The 19119-nt window shown below is 41.7% G+C and overlaps 1 protein-coding gene across 1 annotated transcript in view; it reads left to right on the plus strand.

Moving 5' to 3' along the window:
- Positions 1-19119, plus strand: part of LOC122939082 — an 84468-nt gene that overhangs the window by 15726 nt on the left and 49623 nt on the right. The window contains exons 2-4 of the mRNA XM_044295054.1: positions 1871-1958; positions 11110-11280; positions 11555-11689. Of these exons, the coding sequence (XP_044150989.1) occupies positions 1871-1958; positions 11110-11280; positions 11555-11689 (394 nt within the window). The remainder of the gene's footprint in view (positions 1-1870; positions 1959-11109; positions 11281-11554; positions 11690-19119) is intronic.

Genomic DNA, 19119 nt, shown 5'->3' on the forward strand with positions numbered 1-19119 from the left:
CTGCACTGTCACATTATAAGGGGAATTATTTCTACTGGGGGGGGGGGGGGCATTATGGTGGGCTTTATTACTCCCCCATGGTATGACCACCTAGTAGCAGCACCAGCCTCTCTCTGCTCTGTGACCCCTCTGCCCCTTCTCCAAATCCTTATTATGAAATCTTTCTCATTCGGATGAAACAGAACATCAGCTCCGCCGAGCTCCCGGCCAAGTGTGGAAGTGGCGTCTGTAAGTTTTCATGTAAAATATATTTATGTTATACACATATAGCATACACTGTGCCACACAATGTACAGTATAACGCTACACTGTGCAGTCTGTTCTATAAGCACCCTTGTTCTGTGGCGCCGGACAGAAAATAATCTGGAAGTGCCCCTCCCGAGACCAGGCTCTGGATCCGCCACTGGTCCAATCCACTGAATTTACCACAGGTGGACTCCAACCAAGGTGTAGAAACATCTCAAAATTGATCAATAGAAATGGGAGGCCTTTAGAACTAAATTTCAAATGCCATAGCAAAGGGTCTGAATACTTTATGTCCATGTAAAATTTTATTTTCCTTTTTAATAAATTTGCAAAAATTTCTAAAGTTTTGTTTTCACTTTCTCATTATGAGGTACGGAGTGAAGATTGATGGGGAAAAATTTGAACCTTTTTTTTCATTTTAGCACAAGGTCGCAACATAACAAAATGAGAAAAAAGTGAAAGACATTGAAGACACTGAAGACATTATTTAGAATATAATTTGTAGCATGTCTTGATATTTGTTATTATCATATGTCATATAAAAATAAATTTAAATATTTTATAGACTTTAACGGTGAGGTTGAAAACATGCACACTTTACAAATTGATGATTTTATTTTATGTAGTTGTCAACATGTCAGCAGGAGCACATGATATATGAGTTATAGAAACTGCCTCTGTAAGCTTCAGAATATTTTAGTATGTCGGCTTTAATGACAGACATTCAAACATACCATACCTGCTATACTGAGCTTTAACATTTAGATAACATTATAGAAACATTTAAATCTCTCCTCGTGTAGCTATAGATTAGATGTAATGTAGCCAGAAGCTATAGGGCAGATTTACTATTACAAATGTGCTTAGAATTTTTTCTCAGACAGAGCCTGAATTCTAGCAGATAGGCCGTGCGCCACATTTATTGCCCCAGATACCTTTTTTTTCCTCGTCCAATAACGGGCATGGTTTAATGAAATGGGCATGGCTTACACAGTACTAGTAAATCTCCTCCTGTGTTTCTATTCTGTTTTGGGGTATTCTTTCATCCGTCAGTATTACTTGCCTTGTAATCAAACAGCCTGTTCTTGGTGGGATGTTAGGCTTGTGCAAAGTTCTCAAGACCAGACAGATAAAATATATTACAAAATTTTACATATTCACATCAGCTACTGATTTACCTAAAATAAATTAAAGAGGTAAGTATGCTTTAATATTTATTACATTTTGCTAGTTACACAGGTTTGAAATAAAACATTATGACATTTCACCAGAAGGTCCAAAGTATACTGAAGTGTAAGGCCAACATCTGCCAACAGTAATCTGATATTGTTCCAAATATGCATGACCTTTTGCCAGGCTGTATCTGTATTTAGGCCTTTGGGCAAATGATTTATATCCCAATATTTACCCTATATGCTGGGCTAGCATAGAGCATGTTTATCCAGATCACCATCATCCCCATGGCCATTAGATCTGCCCAGGACTGCAGGGTGCCAACACCAGCTCAGTCTATTTGCATTAAATCTTCCAATTAACCAGATCTGCTACACTTCTTCTTGCAAGATGGATTTCCCTTTGTAATACTTTGTTAAACCATATTTCATTGATTGCTTATTCTCCATAGATGTTAACAACTGTTGCACGGGCCCTTCGTGGATCTAAATCCATTACATGGAGGAGTCTCTCTACCGGCAGTTATTTGTCCTCACATGGTGAGTAGAGTGATCCATTCTCCATCTATTCTTACAGTGAGCTGTGGCTGGATTACTGATAGCCATATTATTGATGTCTTAAATAAGGCACTAACATGGAGGCTGGTGTAACCTTACAGAGGACTTCGAATTTATGAATAACCTAATTAAAGAGATTGTCTGAGATTTTGATATTTTTTACTTTCCTTTTTTTTACTTTATGATCATGTAAGAAGGATTATTGTATGATTAAATACCACAAACAGCATCTCCAGGGTCAGGCTGAAGGATCTTCTTAGAGTCACTCACTCTGGTGAGTAATGCCAGTGACATCACATTGATCATTCACATAGCCTAGGTGCCGCTTATTCCCATTCAAGTGACTGTGGCTGAGCTGCAATACCAAGCACAGACGCTATCTAATACATGGTGCTGGGTTGGGTAAGCTGTGAGGAGCACCACTGCCTCCTCAAACAGTTAACTTCTTTGCCCATAGAAATACTCAATGAGACAGATTTACTGGGGCAATGCAACAAAATGTTGGGTAAAATTGATCAAATAGCTGGCATACATGCCATCCTCCAGATTCTGTGTGTATTTTAGATACCTTGCATTTTTCTTTACATTTTTTAAAACTGTCTAGAAAAGAGAGTGTAGCTAAGTGAAGTTCTAAAACGGGCCACATTTATTAAGTAGGAAATGTATTGAAATGATGAAATTATTAATGTAAAATTATTAAAATCTATCAAATTAAAAATGTTTTAAATACTGGTCTAAATTAAGCCAACCAAAAGGTGGCATAAGTCAAAGAAAAATGTTTAAGCGAAATTGCAGAAGGCCTCGATGGTAAGGTGTGTCTTTTTGCTGATGACACAAAGATTTGTAACAGGGTTGATGTTCCTGGAGGGATACACCAAATGGAAAAGGACTTAGGAAAACTAGAGGAATGGTAACAAATCTGGCAACTAAAATGTAATGTTGATAAGTGCAAGATGATGCACCTGGGGCGTAAAAACCCAAGAGCAGAATATAAAATCAGCGATACAGTCCTAACCTCAGTATCTGAGGAAAGGGATTTAGGGGTCATTATTTCAGAAGACGTAAAGGTAGGCAGACAATGTCATAGAGCAGCAGGAAATGCTAGCAGAATGCTTGGGTGTATAGGGAGAGGAATTACTAGTAGAAAGAGGGAGGTGCTCATGCCGCTCTACAGAGCACTAGTGAGACCTCATTTGGAGTATTGTGCGCAGTACTGGAGACCATATCTCCAGAAGGATATTGATACTTTGGAGAGAGTTCAGAGAAGAGCTACTAAACTGGTACATGGATTGCAGGACAAAACTTTCCAGGAAAAATTAAAGGACCTTAACATGTATAGCTTGGAAGAAAGACGAGACAGAGGGGATATGAAACTTTTAAATACATAAAGGGAATCAACAAGGTAGAAGAGGAGAGAATATTTAAAAGAAGAAAAACTGCAACAAGAGGACATAGTTTTAAATTAGAGGGGCAAAGGTTTAAAAGTAATATCAGGAAGTATTACTTTACTGAGAGAGTAGTGGATGCATGGAATAGCCTTCCTGCAGAAGTGGTAGCTGCAAATACAGTGGAGGAGTTTAAGCATGCATGGGATAGGCATAAGGCCATCCTTCATATAAGATAGGGCCAGGGGCTATCCATAGTATTTAGTATATTGGGCAGACTAGATGGGCCAAATGGTTCTTATCTGCCGACACATTCTATGTTTCTAATATCTTATTTGACCTATTTCTGTCCAATCAGACCAATAGTTGCTGTGTGTAACAAAAAATCTGTGTGTGTAAACGGCCGCCTGACCAATGATTAGTCGGAAAATCTGTTGGTCTAAATCCACCATCAAAAGCGTCTATCGGTATACGCCAAATCTATCACAGCATGCTCCACTGGGAAGAATTTAGCACATCTCCTGCTTGCTATATTTTAGTCATTTATAATAAACTACCATAAATAATATGTACATTGTCCCCAATATCTGATCTCAGGAACGGCCACCTTAAGGTAGTCCTTGGATTTTTTTCATGCGCTTCTTGTATTTACTTTCATACAGTTCTCTATATAAACTGGATATTTTGCTCTATGCTTTCCCAAATCCTTGTCTGCACAATTCCTGAGATCAGAGAAAGTCCCTCCTTTCCCAGCTATCACCAAACTGAAGAATGAAGCATCATGGCTGCTGCCAGAGAGGAAAACAGCTAGGACCCATTGTGATGTCATCATCCATGGATGCTGAGGGGTTCCACTGTGACACGCTCAGTTTTCTATTGAAATTTTCATGGGGGCTGTCATATTGATTTTCTAGAGGCTGCCATTTTGATTTGCACTTAAACACAGCAGTGAATTAAATGAATGAGCAATGTTGGGAAGGGCTTGAATTGTAACAACAGAAATCAGCAAGGAGGAAGACTAGTCTCTGCGTATTATTGCTTGCAGCTGCATTGGGATACTGGGCTGGATCTTGTCATAGGTCCAGCTTCTAAAATCACCAGTTATTAGCTGATATTACCAGCTAAATCACACATTTCCCGTAGGAAATTACATGGCCATGTTCACACATTAAGAATTCTGTCAGGATTTAGGCATGGATTCCTCCCTTAAATCCTAACAAAATAAGCTAGCATTCAGCTATTGCAAGTAAGTAGGGTAATGCCATGGAGAATATCTGTGCAGAATAATGAATGCACTGCATATTTTAAAATCCACATAATGTTCATTATGGTGTGTTCACATGGTATGGATTTGCCACAGGCATGCTTAAACTGCGGCCCTCCAGCTGTTGCAAAACTACAAGTCCAATCATTCCCAGACAGCCTACAGCTATCAGCCTACAGAAGGGCATAGTGGGAGTTGTAGTTTTACAACAGCTGGAGGGCCGCAGGTTGAGCATCCCTGGGCTAAGACATTGTACATAATCCACTGCTGAAACTCCAATGGACTGGTGAGTATTTCCCAACATTTAATATTGATGGTCTGTCCTGAATCACGCCCACCAAATAGCTGTTTGAAGAGGCTGCAGCGCTGCTCCTAGGCCAGTGATGTCACGCCCACCGGTCACATAGACTATTTTCAGTTCAGTCCCATTCAAGTGAATAGGCCTGGCCTGCAATACCAAGCACAGGTATGCTGTGAGGAGGCCACAGCACTCACTGTAACATTACAGCCTCTTCAAACAGTTAATCGATGACAGAACTGATCAGATATTGATGACCTATCCTGAGACTAGGTCAACAATATCAAACTCCTTGAAAACCCCTTTAAACCAACTGTAGTTCAGCATGAATGAACATGCTGTGAATTTTATAATTTGCAGCATGTTCAATATTCTGCATTTATATTTTTCTGAGCATGGGATATAAACTACTCTATATACACTGCTCCCAAAAAGTTAGGGCTATTTGGCTTGTGGGTGAAATTTCAAGTTCAACCTAGAATGCACTCTAACTTTTAAAAGCAAACTTAATGTGACCTTCTCTAAACTTTTGAATGCACATGTCCAACTATTCAGTGTTTCAGTACTTTTGGCACAACTTGCTGTTCTTTAACAAGGAGCTTAACGGCAAAATTCGCAACAGGTGTTTAATCCATGAATCGCCCAAATAAATTTCCTGGTTCAATTAGAATTGGTATTTAAATAGTCCTCCTCCTCATGCTGTTCACATTTTGACATCACGAGACCAAGACGACACCTAACAATTGATTAACAGTACCTCGCCATTGCAAGGCTTCAAGAAGGATGTTCTCAGACGGAAGTGGCTACTGAGCTTAGAGTGTTACACAGTGTCAAAAGAAATACAGAGAGATTGGAAGAGTCACAGAAAGGCATAGAAGTGGACATCCCTCGGCCACATCCCACACTGATTACCACTTCATTATGAACAATGCCCTGTGGAAGTGGATGATGAATGCCACACAACTCTAGGCACATTTAAGAGAGGTGAGAGGCAGCGAGGTCTCATGTCAGACCATTCGAAACCATTTACCTCTGCATGGTCTGAGTGCTAGATGACCTGTAAGGGTACCTGACCACAGGAGTCATTGTCTTGCATGGGCCAGGGAGCATCTACACTGGACGAGGGACCAGTGGGCCTTAGTGCTGTTCACTAATGAGTCAATTCACGCTGGCCACCAACAATGTTGGAGACATCAAGGAGAGCGCTATGCATTTGCCACTGTTTGCCTTTGGTGGTGGTGGTGGTGTTACAGTGTGGGCAAGTGAGTCTAGTCAATATAGAACTGCCCTACACTTTGTGAATGGTACAGTGACAAGGCCCATACTACTTGATTAACAGCATTAATCGAGTCATTGTGCATCTACATGAACAACACAGGCCTAATTTCATTTTCATGGATGACAATACACCAGCTCATTGAGGTTGCATCATTAGAGAATGGCTGCTGGAGACTGGGGTACCTCAAATGGGGTGGCATGCATTTTCTCCAGACCTGAATCCCATTAAAAACCTATGGGATCAGCTGAGTCGCCATGTAGGGGCTTGTAACTCTGTACCCCAGAACCCGCCCTTCAAGAGGGCTGCCCTTCAAGAAGCAGACAATAAATCGACTTGTGAACAGAATGAGACGTCGTTTTCAAACTGCAATTGATGCTCAAGGCCACATGACAAGTTATTGAGACAATGACATTTTTTATGGGGGTATACCCACTACTGTTGTTGGCTTTTGTTTCAATAACTTGTTTGAGATGAGGAAATCACCATTGCATGCTTCTGTTTAAAAGCCCTACTTTCATGATATAATATCACTGTAGCATGAACTTTTTACGTATATTCCATATGATTCACCAAAAGTCAAATATCCATAACTTTTTGTGAGTAGTGTACATTACTGATGGAATGTCAAGTTGTCAAAATTCAGGTGCAGAATATATGGACATATTGCAGCAGATTTCACACTGAAACACCATAGATTAGCTCTATTGCATTTCAGATGTGGATTTCTGATGCGGATTATCTACAATCCAATTCTATGGATTAAAATGATGCAATAAAGGGCATCTGTCAGCAGATTTGTACCTATGAAAATGGCTGACCTGTTACATGTGCACTTGGCAGCGGCAGAGGAAGTGGCAGTTGCAGAGAGCAGAACCTCTACGTGTAACGGCAACGCCCCCATTGCTCCTAGAAGCTCATTTTCATATATCAAAACTTCATCTTTCTCAGCAATGCGGACACATATGGGCATGGGACCAACACAGATGCCTTCAGCTGCCAAGAGCACATATAACAGGTCAGCCAGTTTCATAGGTACAAATCTGCTGACAGATGCCCATTAAATTTAAAGCTTTATCACCTTTAATCACTTAGTTTTCATGTATAACCTTTATTATTAATGGATTGTATAAATCAAGGTTCTCTGGCATTTGACATTGATGTTGAGCTTTGACCTTGTATAGAGCCGTCTACCAGGTTTACAATGGAGTGTAATGTTTATTACCTATAAAACACAATAAACTCAAGGCTTCCCATAAAAGGTACCATATCTATGGTGGCTTACAAGCTACAAAGGTCAAGTATACAAAGAATTACTTTAACATAAGGAAATAGGTGAACTTTATGATCATGTAACAAGGATTATTGTATGATTAAATACCACAAAAAACATCTCCAGGTTCAGGCTGAAGGATTTGCTTGTTCACTATTCCACTATGTTCCAATGTAATGATTACTTAACAGTTCTTCGTAGTCTTAAAGGGGTTCTGCACTTTGTTTAAACTGATGATCTGTCCTCTGGATAGATCATCAGCTTCTGATCGGCAGGGGTCCGACACGCGGGACCCCCACCGATCAGCTGTTTGAGAAGGCAGTATCAACTGGCTTGGGCAGGGCTAAGCTCTGTTCACTTGAATGAAGCTTAACCGCGCCCAGACCAGTGACACTAGTCGTGACGTCACTGAGCCTGTGGTAAACAGTGAGAAGGCCGCGGCGCTGCTACAGCGCCACTGCCTTCTCAAACAGCTGATCTTGGGGGGTCTTGGAGGTCGGACCCCCGCCAATCAGAAGCTGATGCTCTACCAGAGGATACATAATCAGTTTAAACAAAGTGCAGAACCTAATAAAGATGATATACTATCACATGATTCCGTGTGGAGCACCATTGCTCCCCAGCACTAGAGCTGTGCACTAGGCAACAGTTCCTTGTTTAAATGTGTCACTATGAGCAGAAATTTTATAGCGTCAAGATGGATCAAGTCTAGAAACAAGAACAAAGTTTAGGAAATATTTAACTCCATCATCCTTATTTAAAAGTGTCATGGTTTCTTTACATCTAGAAAATTAAATAAGCTATTGTAGCCCTATTTGGGGGAGGGGGGATATGAGTAATATCCCTCCCACCACAGACTCTGGTGCTGACCTATAATGGGACCTAGAGCCTTCGCTGAATGGAAGAGTGGGAACATAAGTAAAGTATATCAGTGCCTCCACCCAGGTTAGAGCCTCTGTATTACAGGGAGGATCTCTTCCTGGGACTTACATATGAAGTATAGTTAGCAGCCTTAACAAGGATTATTGTACTAATTTCACAGTCTGAAGAATACATATAGATACCACATAAGGTTACAACAGTAAATTTATAAGGGTAAGAATGATAATAGTATATGGATACATAGCCAGGATTTCTTCCAGGCAGCAATCAGGGCAGCAGCAACAGCACGAGATGCAGGCCTGACTACCCTAACACTGAGTCCTTAACCTGCCAACTAATCTACCAGTGCAACCGGTCCTCTAACTATCTAGCTAGCCATTGGAAGCCTAACCTATCACTACCCTGAACTATATACTGATCCCTAACTACAATTATTAGCTAGATTCTGTGAATATATAAGTAACACAGAGCAGAACTACCGGCTCTGTGTGAGGGAGACAGAGAGAAGCAGGTGGCAATCTATTCTTATACAGTCGTGGACAAAAGTTTTGAGAATTACATAAATATTGAAAATTGGAAAAGTTGCTGCTTAAAGGGAACCTGTCACCGGGATTTTGTGTATAGGGTTGAGGACATGGGTTGCTAGATGGCCGCTAGCACATCCGCAATATCCAGTCCCCATGGCTCTGTGTGCTTTTATTGTGTAAAAAAAAACGATTTGATACATATGCAAATTAACCTGAGATGAGTCCTGTCCCTGAGATGAGTCACGCACAGGACTCATCTCAGGTTAATTTGCATATGTTTCAAATCGTGTTTTTTACACAATAAAAGCACACAGAGCTATGGGGACTGGATATTGCGGATGTGCTAGTGGCCATCTAGCAGCCCATGTCCTCAGCTCTATACACAAAATCCCGGTGACAGGTTCCCTTTAAGTTTTTATAATAGCAATTTGCATATACTCCAGAATGTTATGAAGAGTGATCAGATGAATTGCATAGTCCTTCTTTGCCATTAAAATTAACTTAATCCCCAAAAAACTTTCCACTGCATTTCATTGCTGTCATTAAAGGACCTGCTGAGATCATTTCAGTAATCGTCTTGTTAACTCAGGTGAGAATGTTGACGAGCACAAGGCTGGAGATCATTATGTCAGGCTGATTGGGTTAAAATGGCAGACTTGACCTGTTAAAAGGAGGGTGATGCTTGAAATCATTGTTCTTCCATTGTTAACCATGGTGAACTGCAAAGAAACGCATGCAGCCATAATTGCGTTGCATAAAAATGGCTTCACAGGCAAGGATATTGTGGCTACTAAGATTGCACCTCAATCAACAATTTATAGGATCATCAAGAACTTCAAGGAAAGAGGTTTAATTTTTGTTAAGAAGGCTTCAGGGCATCCAAGAAAGTCCAGCAAGCGCCAGGATCGTCTCCTATAGAGGATTCAGCTGCGGGATCGGAGTGCCACCAGTGCAGAGCTTACTCAGGAATGGCAGCAGGCAGGTGTGAGCGCATCTGCATGCACAGTGAGGCGAAGACTTTTGGAAGATGGCCTGGTGTCAAGAAGGGCGGCAAAGAAGCCACTTCTCTCCAAAAAAAAACATCAGGGACAGATTGATCTTCTGCAGAAAATATGGTGAATGGATTGCTGAGGACTGGGGCAAAGTCATATTCTCCGATGAAGCCTCTTTCCAATTGTTTGGGGCATCAGGAAAAAGGCTTGTCCGGAGAAGAAAAGGTGAGCGCTACCATCAGTCCTGTGTCATGCCAACAGTAAAGCATCCTGAGACCATTCATGTGTGGGGTTGCTTCTCATCCAAGGGAGTGGGCTCACTCACAATTTTGCCCAAAAACACAGCCATGGATAAAGAATGGTACCAAAACACCCTCCAACAGCAACTTCTTCCAACAATCCAACAACAGTTTGGTCAAGAACAATGCATTTTCCAGCACGATGGAGCACCGTGCCATAAGGCAAAAGTGATAACTAAGTGGCTCGGGGACCAAAACGTTGACATTTTGGGTCCATGACCTGGAAACTCCCCAGATCTTAATCCCATTGAGAACTTGTGGTCAATCCTCAAGAGGCGGGTGGACAAACAAAAACCCACTAATTCTGACAAACTCCAAGAAGTGATTATGAAAGAATGGATTGCTATCAGTCAGGAATTGGCCCAGAAGTTGATTGAGAGCATGCCCAGTCGAATTGCAGAGGTCCTGAAAAAAAAGGGCCAACACTGCAAATACTGACTCTTTGCATAAGGCCTCATGCACACGACATTTGTTTTTCTCGGTCCGCAAAATGGGGTTCCGTTGTTCCGTGATCCGTGTCTGTTTTTGTTTCCTGTGTCTTCCTTTATTTTTAGAGGATCTCCAGACATGAAGAAAAGCAAAAAAAAATCTAAGTCAAGTTTGCCATGCAAATGATAGGAAAAAAACGGACGCGGGTCAGGCGAGTCCTATGTTAAACCTACCAAAACATTGGGCTTCTATGTTCAGTAGCGCAGACCCTGCACATATGGTTTGCTGCTCCTAGTCTCCTCCTAGTTACCTCCATGTGCATCAAGCAACATGGAGGTGACTAGGAGCAGCATCTACTTTATTTAGTGCATTATTACCTTATTTCTGTGAGTTTCTGAAACAAAGCAGCAGGGGCAAAGAGGCCAAACACACTACATCTCATCAGTATTAGCAGTTCCCTACACTATATTAGGTGTATACTTATCAAAATATATGTTCCTTTTTGCAGATGTTTCAAGTGACAAAGTGCCTTACTACACCAAACCAATTTACTTTGATTCCCCTGCACAACCTCTGCCTGATGTACCCTTTGTGCTGGAGCTGAATCCACAGCAGAAAATGCTGAAGGAGAAGGAAGCAGGATCCTGGACTCACTTAACACAGGCAGAAAAACTGGCATGTATGTTATGTCTCCTATTTCGATATACATAAAGGGAGCTTTTGGAAGAGATAATACACGTGAACATGGAAAATACAAACAATGATGTGTGTACTATAATGATGAATAAATGCAGAATATTTATCTAGACTTTATGTTTAATAGATTACTTGTGTTCGAGGATTGGCTTCATTTTTTTATGTATTCACTGTATTTTTTTCTTTTTTATTACAATGTGGTTTATTAAATCTTTAATAATTATGCTGAACAACGTTTGTGTACTTCTCTTATGCAGTGTATCGTGTCAGTTTTGAGCAGTCTTATGCAGAGATGAAAAAAGGAACACCATCAGAGTGGAAAACTGTGTTGGGCGGTATACTTTACTTTCTGGCCTTTAGCGGATTATACCTCTGGTGGCATCGTGTATACGGTTAGTGTGATTTACATGTTCTTAAAAACTATTTCAGCAGTATAAGGCCCCCAAACGTATAAGAGAAAAGTAATCTGAACAGGCCGATTTCAATGGGAAGGCCAACACTCTTGTGTATATAGGAGCCTCCCAACTCTCCTCAGCAGATTGATGTCAGTGGAAGAGGCATCACGCATTCTGAATTTCAGTGCCCAATCCCTTTTTTCTTAGGAGAGATAAACCCCTGGCAAAGTTTTCTGACAGTGATCCACAAAAAAAATGCTGGGGAAAAAAATGGAAAAAACACAGTATTTGGGGGAAAAAATGTTATGTGTGAAATAACCCTTAGGGCTCATGTACACAAACTTATTTTTTGTCCGTTCCATTTTTTCTGCGGCCCTTATGCATAACCATTAATTTCACTGCAGAAAAACGGATGCAACACGGACATCACACGGACGTCATCCTTTTTTTTTTGCGGATCTGTATTTTGCAAACCGCAAAATACATACAGTCGTGTGCATGAGCCCTTAGGTTGGATTCACACATAGGTGTTTTGTGATGTTTTTCAGCACTTTTGCATTTCTAGTGGCTTTTCTGCACCTTCGGTTTGTGGTGCGTTTTTCATGAAAAAATGACTGCTCCAGATATTAGCTGAAAGTCTATGCAAAATATGAAATAGAGGACACACAAGTGTTTTTTTCTAAATAGTGTATCTTTTTTTAAGCAGCATATTGAAGCAATAGCATTCTTTCAAGCATTTTTCCTCTCTTCTAAAGGGAAAAATGATATCCACACATTTGTTATGAAACATCTATGAAAAACAAATAAAAATGCAAGCAGTTTCTATAGCATTTTTCACAGTTGGGATGAGGTTTTGATGTTGGTGTGCTGTGCTTCTTTTTCTCCAGACATAGTGTTGTGTGTTTCTTCCAAACAACTCAACTTTGGTTTCATCTGTCCACATAATATTTTGCCAGTACTGCTGTGGAACTTCCAGGTGCTCTTGTGCAAACTGTAAACGTGCAGCAATGTTTTTTTTGGACAGCAGTGGCTTCCTCTGTGGTATCCTCCCATGAAATCAATTCTTGTTTAGTGTTTACATATCGTAGATTTGCTAGCAGGGATGTTGGCATATGCCAGTGACTTTTGTAAGTCTTTAGCTGACACTCTAGGATTCTTCTTCACCTCATTGAGCAGTCTGCACTGTGCTCTTGCAGTCATCTTTACAGGACAGCCACTCCTAGGGAGAGTAGCAGCAGTGCTGAACTTTCTCCATTTATAGATAATTTGTCTTACCGTGGACTGATGAACAGCAAGGCTTTTGGAGATACTTTTATAACCCTTTCCAGCTTTATGCAAGTCAACAATTCGTAATCGTCGATCTTCTGAGAGCTCTTTTGTGCCAGGCATCATTCACATCAGGCAATGCTTCTTGTGAAAAGCAAACCCAGAACTGGTGTGCGTTTTTTATAGGGCAGCTGTAACCAACACCTCCAATCTCATCTCATTGATTGGACTCCAGTTGGCTGACACCTCACTCCAATTAGCTCTTAGAGATGTCATTAGTCTAGGGGTTCACATACTTTTTCCACCTACACTGTGAATATTTACTTGGTGTGTTCAATAGAAACATGGTAACATTTAATTCCGTGTGTGTTATTAGTTTAATCAGACGGTGATTGTCTATTGTTGTGACTTAGATGAAGATCAGATCACATTTTAAGACCAATTTGTGCAGAAATCCATATCATTCCAAAGGGTTCACATACTTTTTCTTGCAACTGTATGTATGGGCAGACGAGAAACAGTAATTCCCTACCTAACACCCTGCACTGGAACCTATCAGCTACACTATATCAGGATATAACCTACACTGACTGTCTCCCACTAACTATCTGTATTATATATATGAGCTAACTTACTTTCTAATGTAATTGGATAAGGACTAGGATCCAGGTGAAAGCACAAAGCACAGCAATGTCACTGCAAAAAAAACAGCAGAAAATGGCTGCTGGGGAGGTTCTTATATAGTAAGGGGTAGGCAACTTTCCTATTGGCTGCTAGGGATGTTGCTAAGCTCTGACAAAGACATTGCAGCCTTCTCATTGGCCCACAAGCAAGAAGCAGCGAGGGTACTGATAAAATAAATAAAAAATAGAATATTCACGATTATGAATGTATAGCACTATATTCTACATCTTTGTGAATTCTCGAAGTGCCGATATTCGGGATAAAAATAGAAAAAACACTAGCGAACAAACTACTACATGTCTGGGATTTAGGTTGTCATCTGTGATAGATGACAGCTGTTCCGCCGGCTTTCAACTTTGTAATATACAGGTGAAACTCGAAAAATTATTAGAATATCGTGCAAAGTTCATTTATTTCAGTAATGCAACTTAAAAGGTGAAACTAATATATGTGATAGACTCATTACATGCAAAGCGAGATATTTCAAGCCTTTATTTGGTATAATTTGGATGATTGTGGCTTACAGCTTATGAGACCCCAAAGTCACAATCTCAGGTACCCTTTGCTCAGGGGGTATGGATTATTAGCTGACTAGAGTGTGACACTTTGAGCCTAGAATATTGAACCTTTTCACAAAATTCTAATCTTAAGCTGCATTAATGCAATTCCTTTTAATTTGCATTACTGAAATGAATAGGCTTTTGCACGATATTCTAATTTTTCGAGTTTCACCTGTAGTGTGCCCTTGCACTCTCAGTCAGGGGAATGGGCATGGCACAGGCAAGCTGTGGGCGTGATTACAGCCCTCCCTGTGCCATCAATCAAATGAAGTGTGATGGCCCCCAGAATGAACTGAAAGAATGTGAGAGCTGCATTTACATGCAGCAATCATCTCCTCTGTATCTGGATGAGCGAATGCTACAGAGATCGCTAGTCCTCTCAGAGAATCATTTGTTCTGCCCAGGAACAATGATTTTGGGTGCCACATCAATAATGCTTTCAAGCAAAAGCTTTTTCATCAGGCCAATTATCGGGAATGTTCGTTCGTACGAATGTTTGTTTACGATAATCAGTCCGATAATTGGTCTGTGTAAAAGTGTCTTTAGGTGGGATACCAATGGTCAGATCTGTGAGAGGAACGAGTAAAACAGAAAGGGTCAGTGGGAGACATAACCTGTCCGGGTTCTGTTGGAGATGGAAAACAAGGGAGAAGACATCACTTGGTAGTGAAAGGGCACTAGGTGCTCTGGGGCGCTGGTGGGAAGAGGGAACACATTCTGTGGGCTCTGTGGGGGAGTAGAGGGACACACCCAAAATTTTTTTTCCATTGCTGACCAAAAATATAGCTAGCTTATGACCTGTAATGTCTCAAACCTGTAGTAGTTGCTTCTCCTGGTTGAATGGAGGAAAACCCTTGTTCTCTCCTTCACAAGCAGCACAGACTAGTGTTACTGCTGGACCCAGCGCCTGTGTGGATTCAGTACCAGCAGAAGGCAGCATCACACTGCCACCTACTGGTCACAATAATTATCTCCCTGCTATAACACAGCAGAGAAAGTGTTATTTCTGGTTTTAGATGCTAGCTATATGGTCCTCACACCCTTTCTGAAGTGTCCTGGGCAGGGCTTTACAGGGTTGCCAACCTGAATTTTTCTTTTTTTCAGGACAACAAATCCAAAAATCACGGGCAGCTAATATTTTTAGGGACAGATTGGAAAACCACAATGAATAATAAAGATTAGCATAAAACTTTGTTTCCCAGAACCCAAATTTGGTACAAAGGTTTTTTACAGTAGTAATCAATTTACAAAGTTATTACCCGAAGTCTTGCGAGACTTTGCGAAGTAATAACTTCGGCTCATCTGAGCCAATACATTATAATACTGTACAGAGCTGTATTCAAACAAAGTTTTATGCGAATTGACTTCGGAAGTCTATTTTTTTCATGGACACTGGAAAAAAAGTGCCATATAAGGTGGATCTCCAGGTTTATTGAAACTCATTTACCTGTGTATGTGTGGAAATTACTTGATAATAGTATTTTATCATATATGTCTTAGGCTACTTTCACACTTGCGTACAGAGCGGATCCGTCTGAGACGGATCCGCTCATATAATGCGGACGGTGGATCCGTTCAGAACGGATCCGTCTGCATTATATTGTAAAAAAAAATTCTAAGTGTCAAAGTAGCCTCAGACGGATCCGTCCAGACTTTACATTGAAAGTCAATGGGAGACGGATCAGTTTGAAAATTGAGCCATATTGTGTCATATTCAAACGGATCCGTCCCCATTGACTTAAATTGTAAGTCTGGACGGATCCGCTTGCCTCCGCACGGCCAGGCGGACACCCGAACGCTGCAAGAAGCGTTCCGGTGTCCGCCTGCTGAGCGGAGCAGAGGCTGAAAGCTGCCAGACTGATGCATTCTGAGCGGATCCGCGTCCACTCAGAATGCATTAGGGCTGGACGGAAGCGTTCGGGGCCGCTTGTGAGAGCCTTTGAACGGAACTCACAAGCGGAGCCCCGAACGCTACTGTGAAAGTAGCCTTAACTGCTATTATGGTAACTTATAATCATTCTGTTTAATGAAAATCCACTCCATGTGCCTTGACTTCTTGTGTCTCTTGGGATGGGTTTGCAATTATCCAAAGTTGCCAATCTGAAGAAACTGAGCAATAATATCAGGCTGGATTCACACACACACAAGCAAACACACGTACATATACAGTTTTGCAGTGTTTCTTTTTTTGTAGCATTTTGTGACCTTTTTAACAGTTTTTTATTCAGTCAAAAAGCTGTGACCAGATGTAACTTTAAAATCTGTTTTGAGGTTGGTGTACTGTCATGTAGTGTACGTGCCCCCAGCATAACCATACCTTTCTTGTGAAAAACCAGTTCACAAATCTCAAGAAGTGCTTATTTTTATTTTTGTGCAAAAAAGGTTTTTAGTGCAACCTGGGTGGAACTACTTTGTTATTTGCACCATCACTCCACCAATAACAATGCCCAGGCTTCTACCTCTTGTTTCAAAGCTGGTAATGATAACAAAGGGGTGCACCAGAAAGATGTTGAGAAATAGTGTGTGTTGGAGTCTAAAGCTGCAACATTGCTCTCTCAGTCGCTACATGCTGTACATACTGGCATCATTGCTGAGCACAGTGATGCTGGTAAGTGTGACACATGACGGCTGAGCTAGTGATTGGCTGCAGCGCTCACCTGCATGTACAGCAGGTATACAAAGATCAGTGGGGTCCAAATGAAGAAGCTAGGTAGGATTGGTGGGGCACTGAACAGGTGAGTACTGTTAGATTTTTTTTATTTTAGTAGATTTGCTGCTTCTTATAGGAAAATGATAACTGGAGAGCACAGATGGAGTAATCAAAACAGGTTATTAGCTATAAGGGATGCAAACGTAGCAGTCACACTCTAACCCTAGTAATTAAGAGGTTCTCCGGGAATAAAAATAAAATAAAAATGAAAATACTTAAATAATACAGTATCTCACAAAACTGAGTACACCCCTCACATTTCTATCAATATGTTAACATATCTTTTCATGGGACAACAGAGATATGACTGTCATGCACAAGGGAGTGGGGAAGAGGAAGTGCACCCACTAGCTGCCACCCACGCCTCTGTCCCTGCCTACTTACACTACCCGTCTTAGGCGACAGGGCATAAATGGGCGACGTTCCCTAACCTCTATAAGTGCAGAGAGGCAGAGCGGACAGAGACAGAATATAGCCAGGCAGAGGCAGTAGGAGGGAACCCTGCAGATGGATCCAAAGTCACGTAAAGTGTCAGGAGCAATACTGAAATACTAGAGATCAACACTAACGTAGGCGAGCAGGGATAACAAGGACGGTAAACAAACACGCCTAGGGTCAAACCAGGATGTCACGTCAGTACACAAGGAATAGCAAGGACGGGTCAGAGTACAAGCCGAGGTCAAACCTGGAGGTCACGTCAGTGCACAAGGGAAGGCAAGGTCGGGTCAGGAACAAAAGCCAAGGGTCAAAATCCAGAGTAGCAGAAGCACAGAGTAATAGCAGTTAGGCACAGGACCAAAATCCCAGGCAACCTGTGGCCAGCAGGCTGCCTGTATAAATAGTGAAAGGCTAAGGTCATGTGACGTGGCCAGCGTCACATGACCCGCTCAGACACAGAAGCCGAGCACCAAGTGGCCAGCTCGGTGCTCAGCCTAATACTGTTGCCAGGGGAACGAAGGATGCAGACTGCACAGACAGCAGGAGTGCAGTCGGGTCCGCTCCGCTCCCTGTTACCTGGGAGACGGGGACGCATCATGCGTCGCTGCTCAGGGAGAGAAGCAGGACGCCGGCGGCAAAGCGCAGGAAGATTGTGTCGCCAGCGCCCTGTGACAATGACACTCTGAAACAATGTAAAGTAGTCAGTGTACAGCTTGTATAACCATGTAAATTTGGTGTGCCCTCAAAATAACTTAACACACAGCCATTAAAGTCTAAACTGCTGGCAACAAAAGTGAGTACACCCCTAAGTGAACATGGGCAAATTGTGCCAATTAGTAATTTTCCCTCCCCGGTGCCATGAGACTTATTAGTGTTATAAGGTCTCAGGTGTGAATGGGGAGCAAGTGTGTTAAATTTGGTGTTATCACTCTCATACTGGTCATCGGAAGTTCAACATGGCACTTCATGGCAAAGAACTCTCTGAGGATCTAAATAAAAGAATTGTTGCTCTACATAAAGATGGCCTAGGCTATAAGAAGATTGCCAACACCCTAAAACTGATCTGCAGCACGTTGGCCAAGACCATACAGCGGTTTAACAAGACAGGTTCCACTCAGAACAGGCCTAGCCATGGTTGACCAAAGAAAAAAAGTGCACCTTCTCAGCATTATATCCAGAGGTTGACTTTTCAAAATAGATGTAAGAGTGCTGCTACAATTGCTGCAGAGGTTAAAGGGGCGGGGAGTCAGCCTGTCAGTGTTCAGACCATACACCACACACTGCATAAAAATTGGTCTACATGGCTGTCGTCCCAGAAGGAAACCTCTTCTGAAGATGATGCACAAGAAACCCCACAAACAGTTTGCTGAACAGGACATGGATTACTGATGAGACCAAGATAAACCTGTTTGGTTCAGATGGTGTCAAGCGTGTGTGGCAGCAACCAGGTGAGGAGTACAAAGACAACTGTGTCTTGCATGCAGTCAAGCATGGTGGTAGGAGTATCATGGTTTGGGGCTGCATGAGTGCTGCCGGCTGTGGGGACCTACAGTTCATTGAGGGAACCATGAATGCCAACATCTACTGTGACATACTGAAGCAGAGCATGATCCCCTCCCTTCAGAAACTGGGCCGCAGGGCAGTCTTCCAACATGATAACAACCCCAAACACAACTCCAAGATGACCACTGCCTTGCTAAAGAAACTGAAGGTAAAGGGGCTGGACTGGCCAAGCATGTTTCCAGACCTAAACCCTAATAAGCATCTGT

This window comes from Bufo gargarizans, chromosome 5 (genome assembly GCF_014858855.1).
Source record: "Bufo gargarizans isolate SCDJY-AF-19 chromosome 5, ASM1485885v1, whole genome shotgun sequence".
Taxonomy (NCBI): Eukaryota; Metazoa; Chordata; class Amphibia; order Anura; family Bufonidae; genus Bufo; species Bufo gargarizans.